An 18,675-nucleotide genomic window follows, 5' to 3' on the forward strand; every position below is an offset into this window, starting at 1 on the left:
ATTGCCTGGTGATCACCCCCAGAAACTGTCCCATGGTGCACAAGGTCACATGTCTCTCAGCCCTCCCGACCCTCTTGCATTTCTGCTTCCGATGGGCAGCACAGCGAACCACCCATCAGATCTGGGAATTACTATAATTCCTTGCTCCTTACCCCTTAGATCCAATCTGTCATTAAACCCTTTTGCTAAAGACTCAAATATGCCTTCTGCCGTGACTCTAACTCAGGGCTGCCTGGTTTCTTACCAGTGGTACTGGCCCTGCGCCACCTTGTAGTGTGCTTTCCCAGAGTGTAGCCCTGTGATGTCTCTAAATAAAAGATCTGGTTTATGGCAGCCGCTCGTTTGTACTCCCTCGGTGGCTCCTCATGGCCGTTGGAAAGAAAGTCTCACACACGCTTTGATATATGATCTACAAAATGCTCCCCTGCCCTTCTATGTAATTTTATATTAGACCTTCATGAACCATTTATAGTTTCTAAATGTACCCTGCTCTCAGAGATCCAAACTGTAATATGGGGACTCTTATTCAGTTTGTCCTATTTAAAAAAAAAAAAAAAAAAAAAAAAAGCCTGCAATGCCCATGCTGGCACCAGATGGGGGCAGGCAGATCCCTGAAGATCATTGGCCAGCTGGCCCGGCCAAATTCATAAGCGTCAGGTTTGGTGAAAAATCCTGTCTCAAAAATAAAGGTGAGGAGCCGGAGAGCCAGCTCAGTGCTTAGGAGAGCCTGCTGCTCTGACAGAGGAGTTGGCTTCATTTCCCAGTGCCCACAGCTCATAACCACCTGTAACTCCAGCTCCTAGATACCTTCTATCATCTTCTTTCAGGCACACACACACACACACACACACACACACACACACACACACACACAGGCACAGATGCACATATGTGTACACACGCACACAGTCTTTTAAAAGAAATAGGCAAACACGGAGAGTAATTGAAGAAATTATATGACATTGACCTCTACACACATGCACAATACACATGTGCACATACAGTCACACATACACTTATATACCTATGCACTGGTTAATTTTATGTCAACTTAGCAGAAGCTATAGTCATCTGAGAGGAGGGAACCTTAATAAAACAAAACAAAACAAAACAAAACAAAACAAAACAAAACACTGCCTTTATAAGATTGGGCTGTAGGATGGTTTGGGCCACCCTTGGGCTAGTGGTCCTGGGTTCCATAAGAAAGCAGGCTGAGCAAGCCATGAAGAGCAAGCTAGTAACCACTACTCCTCCATGGCCTCTGCCAGGTTCTGCCTCCAGGTTCCTGCCTAGTTTGAGTTCCTGCTGTGACTTCCCTCAATGGACTATGGCATGTAAGCAAAATAAATCCCCAAGTTGCTTTTGATCATACATAGTATACATAGCAATATATGCTATGTCATGGTATCTCAACGTAGCAATAGTAACCATAACTGGGACAACTCACATGAACATGTATATCCACCTTATAACAATACACAACAAGTGTGTGTATGTATACACAAATGTATGTATATACATATATATATGTATGTATGTATATACACATACATGTATGTGTGTGGATATATATATATATATATATATATATATATATATATATATATATCTCCAAGGGAAGGCTTAACTGGGGACCAAAGAGCCAGAAGGTGCTGATAACATAATTGAACATGATCTAAAGGCAGCCGATCACATGCCTGTCTGTGTTCCATACGGCAATCTCCTGCCTCTTGGGTGGAGCTAGAAACAGCTGAGCTGTCTCCACAGTGGGCAGGTTCTAGATCAACTTACCCATCTTTCACTGGTCTTTGCCAAGGTGTCTGAAATGGGGAGTTCTTGTATGTAAGGCTGGAGAAGGACACGTGTGTGCCGTGTGGGAACAAACTCAGGATTCAGCTGGTGGAAGAGAAGGTGGAGTGTGTGTGCCCCAGAACAACCGGCAGCCTCGGCGGCCATCCTGCTTTGGCATCCCATGCTGGTCCACATTTCATGGTGCAACAGACTGGTTGCTTCCTGGTACCCACACACATTGCTAATTGTGGAGGATGCTCAGTCTCTATGGTGACGTTGCCTAAGGTTCAGACTCTCAAGTATAACCTTCTGTCCTGGATGCTCTGTTGGGAACGTTTGGTTGCAAACCACAGAAAAGTCCAAGAACAGTGACTGAAACAAGCAGGGGTGTATTTCTCTAACGTGATGGCAGATCTGGAGATAGGCTAGTTCAGATCCTCATCAGAGCCACTCAACACTCTGGTTTCCGTTGTCATGGTAATACCAGGTGGCTTAAGTCCCAGCCATTGGGTCTATGTTGAAAGGGGTGGGAAGAGCTTTCCTCATCAACTGTATCTTCTTTTATTAGGAAATAACAAAACAGATGTTTACTCGGGTTTATTTTTTTCCTTCACCAGAACCATCGTACATGGCCATCGGCAACTTCAAGGGGGCCGAGAAGAGTATATTGAACAAGGCATATTAGCATCCTGAATAAAATCGGGATGATGTTAATGAGAAAAGAAGGAATGAAGGTTAGTGAACCCCACCCTCAGGGGTCCTCCATATTCCCACCAGCCGGCTGAGTACTTGCCCTGTTTACTGCTGCGAAAATCCCCTTAGCACTGCTCTTTCCTCTTTCCGCTCTTGACATTCAAATGCACTCCACCACTCTTCTACAAACCACTTTCAGCTAAGTGCAGCTCTCACTGGATAACCTTGACTCTGAGCAGCGGGGGCAAGGGATTGGTGGGATTGTATTCTGAAAAAAAAAAAACGCAAAAAAAAAAAAACATAAAACAGTCTCTCCTATTAGTTTTTCCACTCTTGAGCAATTTAATCAGACACTTATAATGTGTATGCAGATTGGGCTAATCTTCTGCTAATCACAATCGTGAGCCTGGGTGGGCGTGTTCAATGTGTCAGTGACTGGCTATGTACATGGAGACCCTGTTCCTCTCTTTAATGGTTATATTGGCAATCCTTCTCGATAGTTCAGTTTTATGATACAAATTTACTGGGATTAAACTCAAGCAGCTCATGTAAAATTAATTTTCGTTCCACTTCGGTTCCGATCACTAATTGGTTGAAGCCCAGTGCACAGTTCTCTCTCTGCTACCCTCCTGGTCCTTGGTTAGTAACACTTGCTGTTTTGATTTTGCTCTCTACTGCAACTGTGTGTGCTCGAAGGATGTGAATCGTGTCTGCCTTGACTACTATCTGTTTACTAAGGGCCTGGCCCAAGTAAGCACCAGTTAATTTTTTTATTTGCCACATCAGCTTGTATTAATAATCCAAATGGTAACCAATAAGTAATGTAAAAATAAATGAGATTAATGTGTGTGTATGGATGTATGTGAGTGTATACATACGGGTGTGTGTGTGTGTGTGCATGCACGCCCACTGAGCAAGCTCATGTGTGTATACTGCAGAGCTACAGCAGCTAACAGGAATACCAGTTATCAAATAGAAATCTGGGTCCTTACTATAGAAGAGAAAAAACATATATTACATACATGTATCCAAATGACTCTTGTCACACTCCATTGTATGTCAGCTGCAGAGTGTCTCAGCAGACCACTGTCCGCATGTATAGCATGTTTTATGTAAAGAGAAAACTCCTACAAATTAGGCCTCCTGGTGTGTTTAAACATGTAGGCTCTGTGTGGCTATTCTGTAATCCCACCCGGACCACATTCACATTTTACAGACCAAGGAGGGACCTTGAAAGAGAGTGGTTGCAGTTCCTGGTCCCAACTCCCCAGGGGATTGTTGTAGCCATGATTTTGGTCTGAACCTGTCCCTCTCCTGCCTCTGGGTCCCTGGGAAGGAGTCTACACCTTAGTGTTCTATCTGCAAACTCTGAGGCTGTGCAGAAGCAATGCTGGAAAGGACCACAGAGACAGGCAGGTCTAGAGGAAGTGCCCGGGCCACCTTAGCAGATGTGTGTCCAGCTGTATCCACCCTCCCGGCTCTGTGTAGCCCGTGTATGTTTACATTTCACTTAGTCAGTAACCGGTTTTATGTTCTGTTGTCTCTTCTCCGTGTGCTCACTGGACACTCTATGGGACAACCGTGATGCATTGTGGGATTGTCTTGAGGATTGAGATTTCTCACGTTAAATATATTATACAGTATATGATATGTCAGGCCGAGGATGTACACTGTAGACCGAGGATGGTCTACTGGAAACGTGGAACCATGCCCGGAACAGCATGTTTGTGAGATGGCCATTGTTACAAACCTACAGTTCACTTTTCTGCAGTTCTAAAACCCAAAAGCTCTTGAAAACCCACGTTTCTTCTTCACTTTGGTAGGTTCCAACCTGCTCTGAGTTAAAGGACTTGCAGGGTCTGACCAGAGGGGGTGCATGATGGCTTCCAGGCCTTATTTAGACCTTGGTGAGAATAATCATACGCGCTGTTGTGGAAGAAATGTCAGTGTGGTAGGCCTCAGCAATATTATATATATTATTGCCTTTTTCAAATGACGAATTCTGAAGTCTGGTGTGTGTATCTCTCTCTCTCTCTCTCTCTCTCTCTCTCTCTCTCTCTCTCTCTCTCTCTCTCTCTCTCAGTGTGTGTGTGTGTGTGTGTGTGTGTATCCAGGACCCACCTCACTCACAGCACTGTCCCTGGCCTTGACGGCACTCTGAGCACTGAGGCGACTAACATTGCTCCCGTGTGGCAGACCTAGGTCTCCTGGGTCCGAGGGCTGCTCAGGAGAGCTGTTCACTTGCTGTGGCGTCAGAAAGGCAGAAAGAAGGATGCACATGAAAGAAGCTGATGGGGGGTGGGGGTGGGGGGGGGATCTGGACCACTTGGCCCAGCCCAATAGAAAAGGCTTTTGTGTCGATCATCCGGTTATTCTTTTCCAGGGTGGCTGGAAAAGAAATCAGACCTGGGAAAACAAACTAGAGCTCTGGTCAGCTGAACAACTGTTGCTGCCACGGGTCAGCAGCATAATCTGTGAGCCTCTGTGTACACGCATGCCTAGAAATAGAGCCAGTGTTGGATGACTCTGGGGGCGTGGGGGGAAATGGGATTGTTCTCTCCTTAGTTGAACTTCCAGGAATTCCTGTGTTGTCTAGAACTGCCCCCAAAGCAATCACATGTCTGTTTCAGAAGACTCAGGAAGGGTGGCAACCTGTTCTTTCCTCATCACCCCCACATGTGTGTTTGTATGTGCATATGTGTATGTATGTGTGCATGTATGTGTGTTTGTGTATGTGTATATATGTATGTACCTGTGTATGGATGTGTGTGCATGCATGTATGTTTGGGTGTGCATGTGTGTATGTGTGCATGTGTGCATATGTATGTACCTGTGTATGTATGTGTGTGGGTGGGCATGTATGTGTGTTTGTGTGTGCATGTGTGCTTATGTGTGTGCACATATGTGTATATGTGTGTGCATGTGTGTATGTATGTGTTTGCATGCATATGAGTGTGCATATGTGTGTTTGTGTGTGCATGTGTGTGTTTGTTTGTGTGTGTTTGTGTGTGTGTGTTTGTGTGTCTCTGTGTGTGTTCCCTTCCTTAGCTGTATTTTATGCTTTGCTTTTCATTTTCTTTTCCCATTTGATTTTCTCTGATGGCCAGATCTGGCAGCAGTTGCTAGATACTTACCTATCATTTTCCTGTTCTCAGCGGAGAGAGGGGGGGGGGGGAGAGAGTAAGAGAGGGAGGGAGGGAGGGAGAGAGAGAGAGAGAGAGGTGGAGAAAGAGAGAGAGAGAGAGAGAGAGAGAGAGAGAGAGAGAGAGAGAGAGAGAGAGAGAGGTGGAGAGAGAGAGAAATTTCAGGAAAGCCTGAGATTTGTGTTTTACATTTTGTGTAGGATGTTCTTAGTGCTTCGGAGACAGGGATTCAGCCCTTGGGAATCCTTTACTCTTGGTTCGTAATTCTGTCACATTTAGAGCTCTCCTCTCTGCTGCTGGGTAGGTGGAAAGATAAAGGCTGCATGACAGCTCGGAATCCCCACAGGGACCCCCAGTGAGATGCAGTTTACCAAAGCTTAGCGATAAGAAGCAGATTAGTCCTTCGAGATAAGAAGGGATCAGAACTTTCCAGAACTGCAGAAAAGGCTTCCATGTGAGCAAGAGCCTTCACCACGACTGTGCCCCTGCAAATGAGGTGGTTGGTGAGGTTAACCGGGACTTCTTCTCAGGTGGGTTGCCTAGAGATCTCCAGGCTGGCTCTTTTCTGGGCGAAGTCATTGCAGGCAAGTAAGCAAAGGCATGAAAGGTACAAACAGAGCACGTGATTCATCTCTCAGAGGAGACACACCTAAACAGACAACACACACACACACACACACACACACACACACACACACACACACACACACTATTGTAATCCTCTCAAATATTTCCCTTCTTTTTCTGGGACAACCTAAATTATAATTTTAAAACTTGTCTTTTTTTGTGTGTATATTGAGGGAAAAAAACCCTGTTCAATGAATCCTCCACAGAGGGAAGACTACACGAGTCATCTGACTGTGAGCATGCTGGGGAATCTGGAAGAAGGAAAAACGAAAGCTACTTGGGTGTTCCCGACCCATTTTTAGAGTCTCTTCAAAGCTTACCCATGCACCTGTACTTTAGGGTCCTTGCCCTTGCAGTAAGAATTCAGAAGACACATTTCTTGGAATGTATGGTTCTGGGGACAGGCTCCAAAGCATGCGTGAGGGGCTTATATACACAGCAATGACAGGAACAAAACTTCTGCGAGACACGGACAGCTGCAGCTGCCTAGTAGTTCAATACTCTTTAAAGTGATGTCTGAAGACTTATTAAAGAATAGCTGGCAGGTGGAGAACAAGGCCCTTGGGTTTTCTATGGTGACCTCAAGAGACTCAACCTTGACCTCTGTCTGTCAGTCTCAACAAGCCCTGCAGATACACGGCCCTAGTGTTCTCCCTACTTCTGTAGTCCTGAAGGCTTTTAATTAGAGAAGAAATCAGCCTGTGGAAAAGCAATTTCCATTAAAGGGGGTTGAGGAGGCTGGGCAGTGCTCACAGAACAGGCCTTAGAATTGGGTTAATTAACAAAAAATTGACTTTTCAAGGTTGTCTCCAGATGGCATTGTTACTAAAACATAGTATCAATGTTACCAATGGACACCAAGAGCATTGCACTTTACTGACCAAGAGAACACATACTTCATCTTCTAAAACGAGACCCAACTGTCATAGGGCTACCTTTGCCTCCACCTGGAAAACCAAAAGAGTACGGTGTGGTAGTGCCACCTGGTCCTACCCCAGGGAGTGCCACTAACTGTCCTGAATGCCTGATGTGCCCCTTGGAGACTTGAATTGGCCACTGAACACAATATTCATCTGGAGCTCTGACTGCCTCCTTGAATTTCCCAGGTGGGTCGCTGGTCTGCTCCTGGCCCTGGCCCTTTCCTTTATACCCAGCCCCTGTTCCTACAGCCGGATGCTTCTGTTGCAGTGACGACAATTCTTAGAGATTCTAACTGCTGAACAGCACAAGAGCCTTTAAGTGTGAGAGGTAATTTACCTTTAATTAACTTCTCCTCCTCCTCCTCCTCTTCTTATTCTTCTTCCTCCTCCTTTTCTCCTCCTTCTCCTTCTCCTCCTCTTCCTCCAATTCCTCCTCCTCCTCTTCTTCTTCCTCTCCTCCTCCTCCTTTACCTCTTTCTTTAAAGTCCTCCTGTGGTGTTCTTCCTGAGAGGGTGTGAGAAGCTCTCGCTTCCTACGTGGTATGCTAGATAAGATCTTAACTTTCCATGTTTCTGATGAATGATCTAAATGACTTGTAGAAATGTGATTAGAACAGACGCATACCCATTTCTCCTCTTGACCCCTGCACTTTGAAACTGTATGGCAGATGTGGTGGTTTGAATACGCTTGGCCACAGGAAGTGATACTGTTAGGAGTGTGGCCTTGTTGGAGGAAGCGTGTCACTGTGGGGGTGGGCTTTGAGACTTTCCTCCTAGCCACATGAGAGCCAGTCTTCTCCTGTCAGCCTTTGGATCAAGATGTAGAACTCTCAGCTCCTCCAGTGCCATGTCTGCCTGGATGCTGCCATGATGATAATGGATTGAACCTCTGAACCTGTAAATCAGCCTCAATTAAATGTCCATTATAAGAGTTCCCTTGGCCATGATGTCTCTTCACAGCAGTGGAAACTGTAACAGTGGAGATAGAGGCAGGTTTCTTTGTCAAGGGTCAGCGAACTTTTTCTAGGGTGGGTGTGTCTTATTCTGCTCACAAAATCACCTGAGGTGTTCAACATAAAAAGTTGTCTATAACTCATGGCTTGATAAGCTTCAGCTTGCTGGATTTGGTAATACAAAATGAACATCATGGCAGAGATACCTGGGTCAGTTAGCTGCTTCCTTCCAGGGATCTAGGCAGCAAAAAGGAAGAGGTGGGTGCAGGGTCCCAGCATTCCTCTCAAGGGCGTGCCTTATATAACCAAAAATATATCTAGCTTGGATTCTACTTCTTAAAGAATTCACTGCCTCCTAATAGTACCAGGGACTGGAGCCAAACCTTTAACACACAGGCCTCAAGGAGACACTTATCCAAACCATAGCAATAGGTGAGACATACATGCTTTAGGCTTTGTGGACATGTGTCAATGTAGCTGTTCATCCCAGCAGCTGTATGTAAATGAGGGGGGAAGGCACACCGATAAAAAAATCATTATAGGCACTGAAATTTGAATCTCATGTAATTTTCACATGCTGTAAAATGTTCCTCTCTTTCTTTCAATCATTCAATAATTAAAAAAAAATCATTTTAGATCACAGATCATATGAACAACAGGTGGTTGGCTGGATGTGGGCAATTTCTGGTCACCTACAACCTCAAAACACACGGTGCTGAGTTCCAGCTGCCAGGACAGAGGCCTGTTAGTGTTTGCTTCATGGAAAATGGTAGAGATGGGCTCAGAAGGGCCACCAGCTAACTTCCTGTGTCTTGCTAGAGGCACTGCTTACAAATATTCATCAGACTCATGGAGGTTTAGTGACAATTCTAACAACGTGTTGACTATGTCAGTGGAGGCTGTACCATCCCATGCTGCAGGACAAACCCCAGACCTCCCTGTCACACGATGGACAACCAGCTTTCCTTTCTCTCTTCTCTTGGGTCTTCAAGTCATTGTGAAAGGCTACTCACAGTTCTCTTTTGGGTCCAAGACTGAGTGGGCTCGCTCTTCTCTAGGCAGATGAACAAGTCGGTAGAACATACAGCATCTGCATATTTCAGTCCTTGCTTGCTATGCTGCTCAAATACTGCTGGTGTGTCGATAGTAAGGGAGAATATATATATACATATACATATATATATATACATATATATATACATATATATATATATATATACATATATATATATATATATGCCCTTATATGTGCAACCTGCCAAATCTCAATCTTTAAATGGGCAGCGGATGCCACTGGATAGCAGGTCATACACATACATACTTGACATTAGGATAGGGTGAGATGAGGGAGTCATCTCCGGTTTAAAGCATGTCTCTGGCAGGTCAGAAAGGGGTATCTTCTGCTGTCCATGTAAGGATGCTGAGACCTGTAACAGGGCTTCCTCTGCCCACTCTTTAACATGGTTGCCCTCATAGCTGGGACTCCCTGGGTGACCTCGTCCTGTCCGTGGCTACAGTAGCTTCTGTCGCTGTTGACAGGGCTGTAGGTTTGCCCTGTCACATTCCCCCTTCAGTACTTCATAAGTTCTCCCAGCTGCCATGGAATACATTTGGGATCCAGTTAGGATTTCTGAGAACCCTTGTGAAAGTCTAGACCATGGTCTCTTGGTATTGCACCTCCATAGTCCTCTATGTGAAGTAGCCATCTGAGCTTATCATTTCCTATCCACTGGTGTGTGTGTGTGTGTGTGTGTGTGTGTGTGTGTGTGTGTGTGGTGTGTGTATGTCTATGTCTTTGTCTATGTCTACGTCTGTGTATGCATATGCACACACCCCTGCATAGGCATGCATGAGTGCATGTGTGTGTGTGTGTGTATCTGTGTGCCTGTGTGTCTGTGTGTCTGTGTGTGGGGGTGGGTGGTTAAGGATATCTAGAATTGGGATGGGAAGGAGACCTAGTTTTTACTAGATGTCTTTACAGTGTTGGATTGGCTTACCATGAGTGTATGACTTTATTTCTCAAGATAAAATAATTAGGAAGAGAGCCAGCAGAGAAACTGAGGCAAGGCTCCACAATTCACTAGATATGAAGTAGAAGACAAGTCAGATGTCTAAAGGTGAAGCCCGGGTTACAGGGACACCATAGTTTGAAAGCTAAGTAACACATTCTTTAGCTGAACTTCATTTCTGGCTCTTGGGTTACACATGTAGCCTGGAGCTCGGGGCCCTTCAGGTGAGGAACCGCACAGTCTCTGAAAAGCAAGGTGATGCTTTCTGATGAACTCTTAATTGTGTCCAGGGTCATGAGTTAAACCTGGTGGAGTGAGTTCTTCAGTAGGTTTAACACTAAGACTCTGAGATCATGAATCCTCACGGCTACACATAGTTGCTCTAAAAACTTGAGCAAATTAGGTTATTTCAGCTACAGTTCTCTGTGGGAACAGTGCCTGCTCCATAGCAAGACCTTGAAGGCGGAACTGTGTGTGTTACCAATGCATCTAGCTCCTAGGCTACCCTAGGTACGGTAGGATGCTTTTGTTTATTAAGTATATCCAAGAGAACTGGAGGGCATTATGTAAGTGAAATAAACCAAACACAGACTAACACTTCAAATTCTCATAGGCGAACACTGAAAAGGTCACACAGAACACGGCATAGGAGACTCGGAAAGGTAGATGGAGGTGGGCTGGACTTTGGTACCAAAATACAGATAGGCAGAGTAAGCGCTAGTGTTCTACAGCACCATGCTCAGAGCTGTCAATCAACCTCTGCATACTTCATAAAGAGCTCACAGAGAGGAATCCAGAGGTTGCCTGTGTGCTCAAAGCAATGATAAGTATTCAACAAGGAAATGCCCATTACTCTGATCTGATCATTACACATTACATATAGATATTGAATCATTGCACATAAATATGTACAACAATTACGTGTCTGTTTTTAAAAGTATTCCCAAGGGCTGGAGAGATGGCTCAGGGCGTAAAGTGTGTGCTGTGCAGTTGTGCCTCCTGGTTATAGATTCCAACACACACATAAAAATCCAGGCATCATGGCACACACCCTTAACCCCAGGACAACGACAGGGGCGGGGTAGGGTGAGGCGAAGATAAACAGATCCCTGACATCACTGGCCAGCCAATTGATGAGCTCTAGATTCAGAGAGAGACTTGATCTCAAAAACTGTGGTGGACAGTGATAGTAGAGGACTCCTAATGTCAACCATGTGACCCAACCCCCCCCCCCCATGGATACACAGAGACACAAATACTGTCTTAGTTACGGTTTTATGGCCGTGAAGAGACACCATGACCATGAAAACTCTTATACAAGAAAACATGTAATTGGGGCTAGCTTAGAGTTCAGTAAGTTGGCCGTTCTTATCATGGCGAGAAGCATGGTGGCACTGTGCAGGCAGATGTGGTGCTGGAGGAGCTAAGAGTTCTACATCTGAGTCAGCAGGTGTCAGGAAGAGACACTGAGCCACTAGGTCTGGCTTGAGCATCTGGGACCTCAAAGCCCACCACCTAGTGACACATATCCTCCAAAAAGGCCACACCTACTAATAGGCCACTCTCTATGGACCAATAAGAATCATTTTTTTTTTCTCAAACCACTACATATGTTCTTCCATGTGTACATGAACAGGCACTGTACACACACACACACACACACACACACACACACACACACCCCATGGTGGGGGAGTCTAAAGAACAGTTGCTCTCTTTGCTTAAAAACATCCAACATAAAGGTCTGCTTGTTGGAACCCTTATCCCACTGAAAGTCATACTGAGTTTAGAATCAACTATAATTAATGCCTGTAAGTCTTCATACATAGTAATTACGTGATCCATAATTTTCTCAGCGCTATCCCCTTATTCTACCTCCGTCCCTCCCTTCAATATTCTCTAGGCTTTACAGTTGTTTTAATGCATTTCATCTTGCTTAATGTTATCCTGAGGACCGATGCAGGATCAAAATATTGATGAGTTTTAAAGACTATTTACATAAGTATATGGATTACAGAAGCTAATGGGTTGTGAGGGTGTGCCTTGGGAAAATCAGAAATGTTTGTTAGGCAGTTTATTCCTCCAACAAATACTGAATAATCATAGTTGGTCATTGTCCCAGCAACTCAGTACACAGGCCAGATTGGATTCTGTCCCTGAGTTCACTTACTGATGGGGACAACCCCAGCTAACACTAAGCCTTAAAAGAGTAGGAACTTAGTACAGAGACATGGACCAGCCGTGTGAGCTACCGGGGAAAAGCTGTTCCAAGAACCCCCGGTGAAGGCCAGGAGGTGCGAGTAGTCCGAAGCACATGAAAACAGACTGAGGCTTTTTCTCAGGCAGCACAGTGGCTCTCAACCTTCCTAACTCTGCAAACCTTTCACATAGTTCTGCATGTCGTGGTGACCCCAAACCATAAAATGATCTTCATTGCCACCTCATATGGGTAATGTGCTACTGTTATGGATTGCAATGTAAATATCTGTGTTTTCTGATGGCTTTAGGCAGCCATCAGAAAGGGTCATCTGACACCCAAAGCGGTCTGGACTCACAGGCCGAGAGGTTGAGAACCGTAGCAGGAGGCCAGAGCAGGAGGAGGCAGTGAAGGGAGAGATGGGGAAACTCCGCAAGGCTGGGCTGAGCTGGCCCTGCAGATGCTAGTTAAGTCACATTAAGGCCTTGCTCTGGGTTTTGGGGGAGGGAGGGTTGCTGTGGTTGTGTGATTGCCTGGGAACCCCCTCCCTTCTCCATGTCCCCAGGACCTGTGAGGGTGTTACCGTACTCAGTGAAAGGAGTCTGGCTGATGTGCGAGCTGAGGTACAGAGCTGATCCAGGTGAGACCACTGTCATCCCAGGTGGCCTGTAAGAGGACCAAAGAAAGAGACAAGGAGTAGCCATGAGTCCGAAGGTGCAGACAGTCTCCAGAGGCCAAAAGGGTGAGAAAATAGATTCTCTCCGGAAGCCTCTAGAACATCGGTTCTTAACCTGTGAGTCACAACCCCTTTGGGGGTTGAACAACCCTTTTATAGGAGTTGCCTATGACCAGCAGAAAATTTATTTACATTACAATTCATAACAGTCGCAAAAAGTAGCAATCAATGAAAGTCATTTTGTGGTTGTGGGTCACCACAGCATGAGGGACTGTATGAAAGGGTCGCTTTGTTAGAAAGGTCAGGACTACTGACATGGTCAGGACTACTGACATAGAAGGTGTGTTAGCCCAGAAAACACTTTGATGTCAGATATCTGGTCCCCAGAAATCTAAAAATAAATAAATAAATAAATAAATAAATAAATAAATAAATAAATGCATGATGCTTTCAGCTGCTAAATTGTGGTGAATTTTTTTTAACAGTAGGAAAGAGATTCTGGTGTGAGGCTGGAAGATGGTCTTTCAAGTTTGAGGACCTGAGTTCAAATCCCCAGTACCCACATAACAAGCTGAATGTAGTGGTGTGTATCTGAAAGCCCAGGACTAAAGGGAAGACTGGCAGATACCTGCAGCCTCGGGGACCAGTTCGTGTGCACGCGCGTGCGTGCGTGTACACACACACACACACACACACACACACACACACACACACACGCAAGTTTTTAAAATGCAGCGGGAAGCTGGTCGAAGGTTTTAAGCAGGGGAGCATGGAGATCGTGTAGTTTGTAAAAGACAGGGCTATTGGTGGGTTGCTGTGAGGGTACAGAAAGCAAAACAGAAAAACAAACAAAAACAAACAAACAAAATCAACCAGGGAGATGGCAGATGCTGTAGAGTGGAATTGGGGGATACATGTGGAAGTAGAAGACTGGGAAAGCAAAAGAGCTGGGAGGGAACTTACATTTTCTGTCTGGAATGTATTAGCAGCACTTGAGATGCCTACTGAACCCCGGAGCAGATGCGCATGCCCGCACAGATCTGGGGAGAGGGGTGTTCCGAGGATCTCCCCTCCCCGGGCAGCATTCACCCCTCTCTGTAGTCATTAGCCTTCCATAGTCAAGGTCAAATAACCCTGAGAGCAGCTTTCAGAGTGGAACTATTTATTCAGATTCAGTGTTTCAGAGTTCTCGGCCTGTGTATGGCCGGCTCCATGATCCGGTGTCTCAGGTGAGGATGAACGTCATGGAGGAGGGAGAGCGTGGAGCGAGGGGCTGCTTGCCTCGTGCGGACAGGAAGCCGGAGAACGAGGAAAGGACCAGGACCAGACATAACATTCAGAGACCTATTTCGTCCAACAAGGCTCCACCTTTATAACTTCCTAGAGCCCATCAAATGTCACTGCCAGCTGAAGAACAATGCGTAACCCTAAGGGGGACATTTCATATCAAACCGTAGCAATCGTAGTGCTCAGCCCCTCACCCCCATCACTGACAGACCGCCTGGACGCTTGACCCACATGACTCTTCATGTTTGTTTACCTTTGCCCTGGGCTTATTATCTGTTACCTCCTCAGTAGGGACTGAATGAATTAAAAGTCTAAAACCAGACCCTGTGTGTTTGATGACTGAAGAGGGCTAGAGAAAACGATGGAGATTAATTTGTGCCCCAAACGTGTTCAGTTATTTAGCGCTTTTTCAGAAAGCTAAATGGATTCCGTGAATTTTAATTGATGTTTAACTTTTAATTGTGTTCATGTAGGGTGGCCAGTTGGAACTGCGCCTAATAAGACTGATGAGGCTACACACATTTGCATGCAGCAAGTATTTCCAAGGCAGCCAGGGAGAGGCTCCAAGTACGGGGATGAAAGCTGCAGGGAGCGGAGGAGGCAAAACACATTAATTTAGGGGGAAATGAAAAATTATCAATCTTGCTTTCTATTCATATTAAATAAGTATAGGTTTGCTATTAATTTTCTCTCACTGGTATTTTTTATTTAATTTTTTTTCAGAAGAAAGGGGAAGGGAAATTTTAAGAGGCACTGACTTATTTACAGTGGAGACAATTCTAATCTGCGGGAGTTTCAGGTTGCCGAGGTGCATTAGAACGCGTTGAAGTAGGGATACCGGTGCAGTAATTAAGACGCCTTTTGGAGCATTTGTTTGTTGCTGTTACCTAAGTAGTGTAATGGGCTCCAGGCACAGTACACAAGCTCCTAATCTCTCTATGGTTCTCAAGGCTCTGGTCTCCTGCATTTCGGGACTCCATCTGTAGGTCAAAGCAAGATGGCCACCACAGCGATTCTAGCTATCACACCCAGAGTTGATAACATCCAGAGGAACAGAGAAGGGTCATCCCTTGTATCTGCTGTAAAGTAGCCCTGCTTCCTGGGAGCCCTCCCAGAGACTTGGCCCACACATGCCATAGACACACACCATTCACTGGGATTGGGTCACATGACACCCACGGGGATTAGGTCACATGGCATTCAGTGGGACTGGGTCACATGCCATTCCCAGGATTAGGTTACAAACTATCCACTGGAATTGGGTCATATGTCATCCTCTAGAAATGGGTCACATGCCATTCACTGGGACTGGGTCACGTACCTATTTGTCACCTATTTGTCACTACATGCATTTACCATGATTGGCTCAGACTAAGATTTTGCAAACTGCAGCTAAACACTCATTTGTATAAAGTGCTTTCGACACAATCGGCACCATTGTTGAATTGTGGCTACTGTTGTCTTGTATTAGCAGAAGCTAACTGAAGCGTTGAGGCAGAGACATGGCCTGATCCATAATACCTGCACTCACTGTCTACCCTCTAACAAAGTTGTCACTTCAGTCCCCAGAGTGGAATAAAATGTGATCTTGGTCATCTGCTAGTCTGCTCAAAAAAAAAAAAAAAAAAAAAAAAAGTATTTCAATCCTTCCAAGTAGCTGGAAATGCTATCCTGTTTAATACTCAAAGGAAATATGTCCTATGAACACCTGTAATTGAGAGAAAACTATCTCTGCTATAAATTTGGAAGAAAACAATAAAATCTCTCCATCTATTTATTAAGCTTATATTGTAAAGAAATGAGAATCTAAAATAGAGAAACTTACGAACATGGAAGCATTTTTTTAGTCTAGGGGGAAAATAATAGTATATTTGAAAAGTAGTATTTGCTGTTTGAGGAACTGCTCAAAAGGCCAACAAAGAGTTGAGCAGAAAGGCAGCCTCTCAACTCACACCCAGCCCCCTTGGCTAATGGCAATTGATGTCAAAGCCAAACACAGGAAAACAAACCAGGGTAATTCCTTTGCTTTTTTGTTTTCTGTTGATCTGTTATGTTCTGTCCCATTTTATTCTGTTTTATTTAGAGAGGGTCATGCTATATAGCCTAGGCTGCCCTTATCCTCCTGCCTCCATGTCTTGGATAATAGGTCTATACCTCTGTGCCCAGTTAATATTAAAGAGATTAATGAAGAGGCAACCAGGGTAGTCCTTGCAGAGTCAGGCTACTGTGTCTTGACTAGGGGTACATTTGGACAGTGTGATGAGGTCTGGCCTGGCATAGTGGTTCACACCCTTAATCCTAGAACTCAGAAGATAAAGGCAGGCAGGTGTCTCTTGAGTCTGAGACTAGCCTGGTCTATATAGTGAGTCCCAGGGCAGCCAGGGCTACACTGGGAGACCCTGTCTAACGTGTGTGTGTGTGTGTGTATCTATTTGTCTGTGATCACTGACATCAGTGCGGGGAAACTGAGTGAGTTGGGTAGATTGTACCAGTGTCAGCATCCAGATACAGTTCTGGAAACCACTGGAGGAAAATAGTGGGTAAAGCTCACAGAAGGACATTCTGCCTCCCTTATTAGAACTAATTACAAAAAGATACTGGAGCCTGGGCTAGGTGGGAAGGTACTAGGGAAACTCACATCCCAGATGGCCATCTAGCAATGCTTAGGAGTTCAAAGATGCTGAGGAGGATAGAAACCATGCTAGAAACAGGAACGCCGCTCTCCTCTTTCACAGCTCGCCTTTGGCATTTCATTTGTGGTTTGTGATCAGGAAAGAATGAATTGATCAGTAGGAGCCAGTCAGCATTCTCAGAGAATGTTCATTATGGCAGCCTGGCTCTGGAACAACACACCTACTGCATCTGAATTTCCACCAAGGACTCACAAAACCCCTTATTTCCAATTTTGTCGGAAACAATGTTGGGCGGTGAGTGGGAGGTGGCCGGATGAATGGCATTTACTAGAGAATGACAATTCTCTTGGCTTGAGGCCAAACTGAATGATATCTATAGTGGAAAATATTACCGGTGACTTGGATGAGATGTGCTGATGAATTGTCAGTTGTCGTAGACGTCTCAGAAAGATACCTCACGGAGACAAATGACAATGGGTGGTGTCCATGCCTCAGATCTCAGTACCCATAAGGCAGAGGCAGGAGAATTGCTGTTCAGGGTAGTCTGGGCTACGTAGTGAGTTCTAGGCTATCCTGAGATATAGAGTAAGACCCTGTCTGGGAAAAATAGAAAAATAAAAACCTCTGGCAGCTTGGTCTCAGGTTTTGTGGAAACCCTTGAACGATGGAGCACACTAATAAAGCTAAGCTTAACCGAGGTAATTGTGTAGGTTTAAGAGGGCCCTACATAAGCACAATGAGATGCACACAGTTTTCTAGATGTTCATGTGGAGAAAACAACTCCACTGATGCTCTAACAGGCTGCCAGAGATCTGGGGGTAACCACTGGACCATCTGTGGGTAGCTGGAGAAAGCTAGGTTGGAGAAGAGCAGGGCTTCACAGCGTTGTTGAGAGGATCAAATGTAGTTTGCTGAATGCTGAGCACGTCCCCTGGACTGTGTGTTAGGTACTCCACCGCTGGTGATGAACTGGCCGTTTACGGCCGCAGAGAGGTTGTAGAATGTATTTCACCTTTAGAAGGAACTTCCTACTGCAGTCTCTTGGAACCTGGACTTTGGCATTAAATGAATCACTTCACAAACTTAAAAAGAAAATAATAACATTCAAAAGAAAAATGTTCCCCGATCGCTGAGCCAGAACCTCTGCGGTTTTTAAAGCTCTCCTGATGATTCTGACGTATTGCCAGCCAGCATCAAGTGCTCTCTAACTGCATTGTAAGTCCAGGTGTCACCGTCCCGAGGCCTCGGGTTTCCAGTGGACTGGAGACAGCCAAGAGTAGCAGTAGGGGGGATTGATAGCCACCTATGAACTTGGGATGGGCCAACAGAGGGGGAAACCATGCTAGCCCCCAAACACCATTGCTAACACTGGGCATCTGCTTCAGGAGAAGAGCTATGTCAAGTGAGGAATAGGTAGCCATGCTGAGCCCAGAGCCAGTCCTGGCTCTCCTGTAGCATTGCTTTCTATGCAGAAAGGTTCTGGAAGAGAAGAGACATCTCCCCAGGACGTTGGACTGAACCAAAGAGCGGCAGTGTTAAACCAGCCAACAGTGTCCAAACATTTCTGCGTGCTGGAGAAGATCACAGGCCTGGGACAACTGCCATGAATATCAGTCTGGGGACAATAGAATGTAAAAAACAGTACAATCGAAGACAATTCAAGCTCCTGCAGTAGAACAAGGCATCAAGAGATGCATTTTACTTACTTTATTTTATTAGGCATATCAGTATTTTGCCTGTGTGTGTG

General features: G+C 45.2%; 1 protein-coding gene across 4 annotated transcripts in view; it reads left to right on the forward strand.

The window, feature by feature from the left end:
• Window positions 1-18,675, forward strand: part of Tmcc3 (transmembrane and coiled coil domains 3) — a 279,273-nt gene that overhangs the window by 116,433 nt on the left and 144,165 nt on the right. For all 4 annotated transcript variants that reach the window (XM_030245121.1, NM_001359762.1, XM_011243475.3 and 1 more), the window contains one exon: window positions 2,409-2,525. In XM_030245121.1, coding sequence (XP_030100981.1) covers window positions 2,496-2,525 — 30 coding nt within the window. In that variant the 5' untranslated portion in view covers window positions 2,409-2,495. The remainder of the gene's footprint in view (window positions 1-2,408; window positions 2,526-18,675) is intronic.

Source organism: Mus musculus, chromosome 10 (genome assembly GCF_000001635.26).
Source record: "Mus musculus strain C57BL/6J chromosome 10, GRCm38.p6 C57BL/6J".
Classification (NCBI taxonomy): Eukaryota; Metazoa; Chordata; class Mammalia; order Rodentia; family Muridae; genus Mus; species Mus musculus.